At 41.3% G+C, this 5418-nt stretch overlaps 1 protein-coding gene across 1 annotated transcript; it reads left to right on the forward strand.

Annotated features, from left to right (window-relative positions):
- The first annotated feature begins 221 nt into the window (after nucleotides 1-221).
- LOC122025067 (tetracycline resistance protein, class E-like) lies at nucleotides 222-4693 on the forward strand. The gene is made up of 13 exons (XM_042583824.1): nucleotides 222-570; nucleotides 1711-1822; nucleotides 2097-2209; nucleotides 2376-2692; nucleotides 3085-3160; nucleotides 3277-3363; nucleotides 3455-3535; nucleotides 3623-3655; nucleotides 3742-3795; nucleotides 3906-3947; nucleotides 4041-4119; nucleotides 4202-4272; nucleotides 4372-4693. The coding sequence occupies exons 1-13, from the start codon at nucleotides 397-399 to the stop codon at nucleotides 4423-4425; spliced, it is 1293 nt and encodes a 430-aa protein (XP_042439758.1). The 5' UTR covers nucleotides 222-396; the 3' UTR covers nucleotides 4426-4693.
- Nucleotides 4694-5418: the final 725 nt, after the last annotated feature.

Raw genomic sequence — 5418 nt, forward strand, 5'->3', positions numbered from 1 at the left:
TGTTAATTAGATCCATCATCGCTCCAATTAAACCACAGAATCTTAACCTCCAATCAAAATGGTTGCTGACTGGATCGTTCACGTAATGTCCACGTCAAGCTCGCTGGTGCGTGCAAATCAAACATCTACCCAACGAGTGACGACCAGTACTACTTTTCGTCAGTCGCCGCCACTTCTATATATTTCGCTGCCACTCAACTCTCGCTCTCCGTCTCTCTCGCCCTTGCTCACTCCACTCCATCCGCTCCCTCCCTCCCTCAAGCAAAGTCTGCTCCACTCCATTCCTTCCTTCCAAGCAACTCCTTCCTTCGTCTTCATCCGCCCATCTCTATTCTATATATCAACAATCCAATCCAATCCAATCCAATCCATCCATCAAGTAGCTAGCGACCGAAAATGGAGAAGCAAATTGACGGCGAAGATCTGCGTCACCTCTTCGCCTGCACCTTTCTCTTCCACTTCGCCGTCTACATGGTCCTTCCGGCGATCACCGACGTCACTATGGACGCTCTCTGCCCCGGCCAGGACCATTGTTCCCTCGCCATCTACCTCAGCGGCGTCCACCAAGCGGTAATAATTACATCCTCCTCCTAATTTTTCGCACTCGATCGATCGATCGACCAGTTCGCCATTGATGATCAATTGATTAAATTGGGACTAATTAGACCTATCGGAACGAAGATTAGAAACCTGGATACGTTTCCGAAATGCGTTTATGGACGATTTTTTTTTTGTTCTACTTTTTCTTGTCTTCTGGAAGAACAGGGGAAAGAAGCCGACGTGATATATGGCAACGTAAGTGGTAGCAGAAATGGTCTGATTCCTCGGATAGTACGTGGAGTACTTAATTGTTCCATTATATAATCAACTTTATCGATCGAATATCTAAAATATGGATTCTATATATTTTAATTGTTTCCTGTATCTATTTTAAAAAAATATATACCTCTTTAATTAATCTCTGTCCATTCGAAAACGCTCAATTTCCTCCAGCTTAGTAGTTAAAACATTGATCCTTTCGCCTCGCAAGTCAAATTTGCGAGCCTGAAATCTATATTCAATTTGACAACTGTATGTCGTCGATCGGCTAGAAACCAATGGGACATGGAGGAGAGAGTGGTGATCGAGATAGTTGTGTCAGTACTTGTTCGTTTTCCATCTACTCGATGATTCCGGCCAGCGATCACAGACGTCGCCGTGGAGTTCCAATCTGCATGCCTGCCCTAGGCAGGATCAGTGCTCGCTCGCCATCAGCGGCATCAGTCAGGCTGTGAGTTCGTTATCTTGATCCTTTCTTCGTAAATTTATAGACGCGCGAGTTTGTCTGATTCCCTTTTATCTAGCTAGCTAGGTTAAACAAGCAGAGTTCCCATTGTCGCGGATGTGTATGTCGTGTTTAAGAAACAAACAAACAATATAACAACATTTATAATAGTCGAGACGAGATTTGCAATAATTTCACTCGAACATATATAAATTTTCGTTGTTTGGATCGAATTGATGAGATCTATCAAAACCAACGTAAACTAGTCGCTGTTAGGCAGTTTTATTGCCTGTAATTAATTACCAAGCAATTAATTAATTAATACTAGAGCAACTTTTCAGATCGTTCATTGCCGTTTGAAGTTTGGACAGACATTCTCTTTTCCGTGATTTATTTATTTATTATTTTTGTTAATATTATGCGTGGACGTGAGTCATTGGTTGCAGGTATCTGGTTTGGGCGCCCTTGTCGTGACTCCTTTGGTGGGCAACTGGTCAGACAAGTACGGTCGAAAGGCTCTGCTCTCCCTTCCCATGACAGCTGCTATCATACCATTAGGTATTTATTTTTTTTATAAAATATTATTATTATTATTATTATTATTTTAACTGACTAGATCATTTTGGACGCTAGCTCTCCATATAACAGAAACCACGTGAAGTTTATTTGTAAAAAAATAAAAAATAATAAAAATTAAAATTAAAATTAAAATTTTCGGGTTTCTTTTAAAAAAATTGATAACTATTAATTGAGCAATAGTGAAAATTCGTCTTTAATTCTTTCGTTGCTGGGCCGCTGTTACTTGTTTTGTTGCTTGCTCAATGGCTCGCAGTTGTTCTATCATCTGGTCGATCGAAACCCTACTTCTATGCCTACTACGTGGTTAAGATGCTGACCGCCATGTTCTGTGAAGGGAGCATGCAATGTCTCACCCTCGCTTACGTGGTAAGTAATTAAATTATAATAATAATAGATATTTATTTTTTTTATATATGTTTTTTTTTAAAAAAATACATTATTTAATTCGTTAAATTATTCATCCAACATTATATTTCATGAAAAAAGGAAATTAATTATTGATCTTTTGTTTTTAATTATTTTTCCTTTACAGGCGGATCGAGTCTGCGTGGGAAAGAGGGCGTCGGCCTTCGGCGTACTGTCCGGTATATCCCTCTCCGGTTTCGTCTCCGGCACCCTTGTAGCCCGCTTCCTCCCCACCTCCTACACGTTCCAGGTCTCGGCCTCGGTCGCAGGTTTTGCGGCGCTCTACATGAAGATCTTTTTGGCGGAAACCGATGGCGGAGCTTCTCTCGCCGACGAGGAGTCCACCCTGCCGCTCTGCTCCGGCGAAGGTGAGCCGCCTCCCAAGTTGCCTGCTCTTAGGAATATTCCGGCATCGAGTGACATGATCGCCTTCCTGAGGAGTAGGTCAGTCACACAAGCATATTACATCAGTCCAACTTCACTTTTGATTCATCTACTGAATTAATTTTGTCTAATCATGTTACGAATTTTGATAACAGGTCCTACAGAGCTAATTGATAAATCAATCAACTGAGCATGGCTCTTAGTCTTTTACCTTTTTTTTTTTTTTTTTTTTTTTTTAAAAAAAGGAATATTCTGTCTATTACCTTCATAATTTTGATGTTAAGAAATTCTAACTAAAGCTTCTCAATAAATGTTAAAGAGAGTAGGAAGTAAGAAGGGGGAAATTGTTCACCACTTAGTCTCTCATGTCCAACAAAGGGATATTTCTTAATTTTATTATGTTTACCCTGAGGTATGATTTTTTTTTTTTAATTTTATTTACGGTCATGCAGCATAACCTTAACAAGAGCTGCAACTGTTGCTTTTTTTACCAATCTTGCGAACAGTGGTTATCAAGCAGTCCTATTGGTATTCTCCTCGCTCGCTCTTATTGTATACTTTTCAGAAGCGAAATAGTTTTACATACTTCATAACTGACTCTGCGATTGTGCACATTTGTCTTTTGGCTTCTTCGTATTCGACAGTACTATCTAAAAGCAAAGTTTCAGTTTAACAAAGATCAGTTTGCTGACTTGATGCTGATCGTTGGCTGTTTAGGAGCCACATCACAGGTTTTCCTAACGAATTCTGTTAAATAGCAACTTTAATTACTAACGTATATTCTTCTTAATTAAGCACGAGCATCATATGTATGTTTCCCAGTTATTATTGATGCCATTGCTAGCACCTGTTATAGGCGAGGAGAGACTTTTGATTATCGGCCTGCTGGCCACCTGCACACATGTAATTTGCATTTAATTTGCTATCTATATATCCAATTAGTCGAACTATATATTCTTGCCAATTTCTGAGTTTTTCTCTGTACTGCAGATATTTCTCTACGGCGTTGCGTGGTCATACTGGGTACTAATTACTCAAATCTCTGTATCGATCATCCTTAAGAATTGACCCACACTCGCACAAATGTATACATACATACTCTTTTGCAGGTCCCTTACTTTGCTGCTGCATTTGCGGCGTTGAGTGTCTTGGTTGACCCAAGCGTAAGTGGTTTCTATTACATTTAGTTCTCCGATCGATGATTCAATCCGGGAAGAATAGTATTATAACCAGTACTGGAGTTGATACCTCAATTATTAATTGCCAATTGCAGCTTAGGAGCATCGTGTCTAAGAAAGTCGGACCTGCTGAACAGGTAACAGCTGTCGAAATTGGCATCACTTTTTAATGATGAGATTCTGGTTAATTAATTAGGTTTCTCTACTACGCATATATGCCACGACTTCAGGGGATGGCTCAAGGATGCGTCACCGGTGTAGCTTCCTTCGCGAGCATTTTGGCACCGTTCGTCTTCACCCCTCTCACCGGTAATTAACTTCATTCGGAATTCGTTTCGTGCCTGCACTTACAGATAGATGATCGTTAACTATCTGTTCCGCTCTCGCACAGCTCTGTTTCTATCAGACAACGCGCCATTTTCTTTCAAAGGCTTCAGCGTCACGTGTGCCGGCTTCATCTCCGTAAGCATGCAATTCGATCGATGTTTCAATCTTGAATCTTGGATATATATATAAAGCCTGCGTCATCACTCACGCACGTAACGATGTATTCATCTGCAGCTGGTAGCTTTCTCGCTGAGCATGACACTGAGCAAGAAGACGATGAGTACGTAGCCCTTCCAGATAGGACAACCTACCTGTATAATGTAATACTAGTTAGTTAGTTAATACTGCTCATGTATATTGATTTTAAGAAATTACATGTTGCTGCACTGCAGACTGCAATATATTGTTAGATAAAAATGGGAGGATGAGGGGATAAGATGGACAAAGTAGAATATAATAATTTTTTAGCTACTCATAATAATATGTAGTCTATTTATGAGTTATTAACATAACTCATGATAATTCATTAATTCTATAATTCACTTCACAAACTTAACTATTCTACCCCACTAATACAACTAATAAAGATATATTGAACAACATTTTTACTTTAACCATTACTACCACTACTATCATTCATTGTCATTTCATCAATCCACTAACTCAATTATTAATTTTGAGTCATGATACTGTCCGAACGCTGAATCGATGGACGCTGGGCACGTAGCGCTCTCCAAACCGATGACGTGGCTCTCTGACTGACCGTATAGAGCTCCGGCGAACCTGCAAAGAAGTCGAGCCGGGAAGGGGTTCCCGGCGACGACCCTCCGACGCTCAAGTCAGGCAAGGGGAAAACAAGAAGGTGGCTCCAAGGATCGAAGATTGTGTCGTGCGTACCTCCGGCGAAGTATGAGGACCCTTATATAGAGCTGTGAGGAGGCTTGTGCACACATACCGAGGCGTACACGTGTCCTCTCACCATACCTCAGTATGGGCTTGCCAGATGAGCTTGCCTGACACCATACCGCTACAGTCCGAGCACCTCTGATGGGACAGTAGAACCTTCTGTCATGGGCTTCTGTGCATGGCTTGGTCTTCGAACATGCTTGTTGTCAGAGAATGTTCCTTTGTCCTTTTGTCTTTTCTCTCCCCACGCCGAGCGTCCCGCCGCTCGGCAGTCCCATCACGTCCAACCGGACGCAGGTACTGGTCCGCTCAGGATATTCCTGGTCGTGTGCTCGGCTGAGACTATTCCTTAACATTGCTGTTTTATGTCTCGGC

The sequence above is a fragment of the Zingiber officinale genome, chromosome 9B (genome assembly GCF_018446385.1).
Source record: "Zingiber officinale cultivar Zhangliang chromosome 9B, Zo_v1.1, whole genome shotgun sequence".
NCBI lineage: Eukaryota > Viridiplantae > Streptophyta > Magnoliopsida > Zingiberales > Zingiberaceae > Zingiber > Zingiber officinale.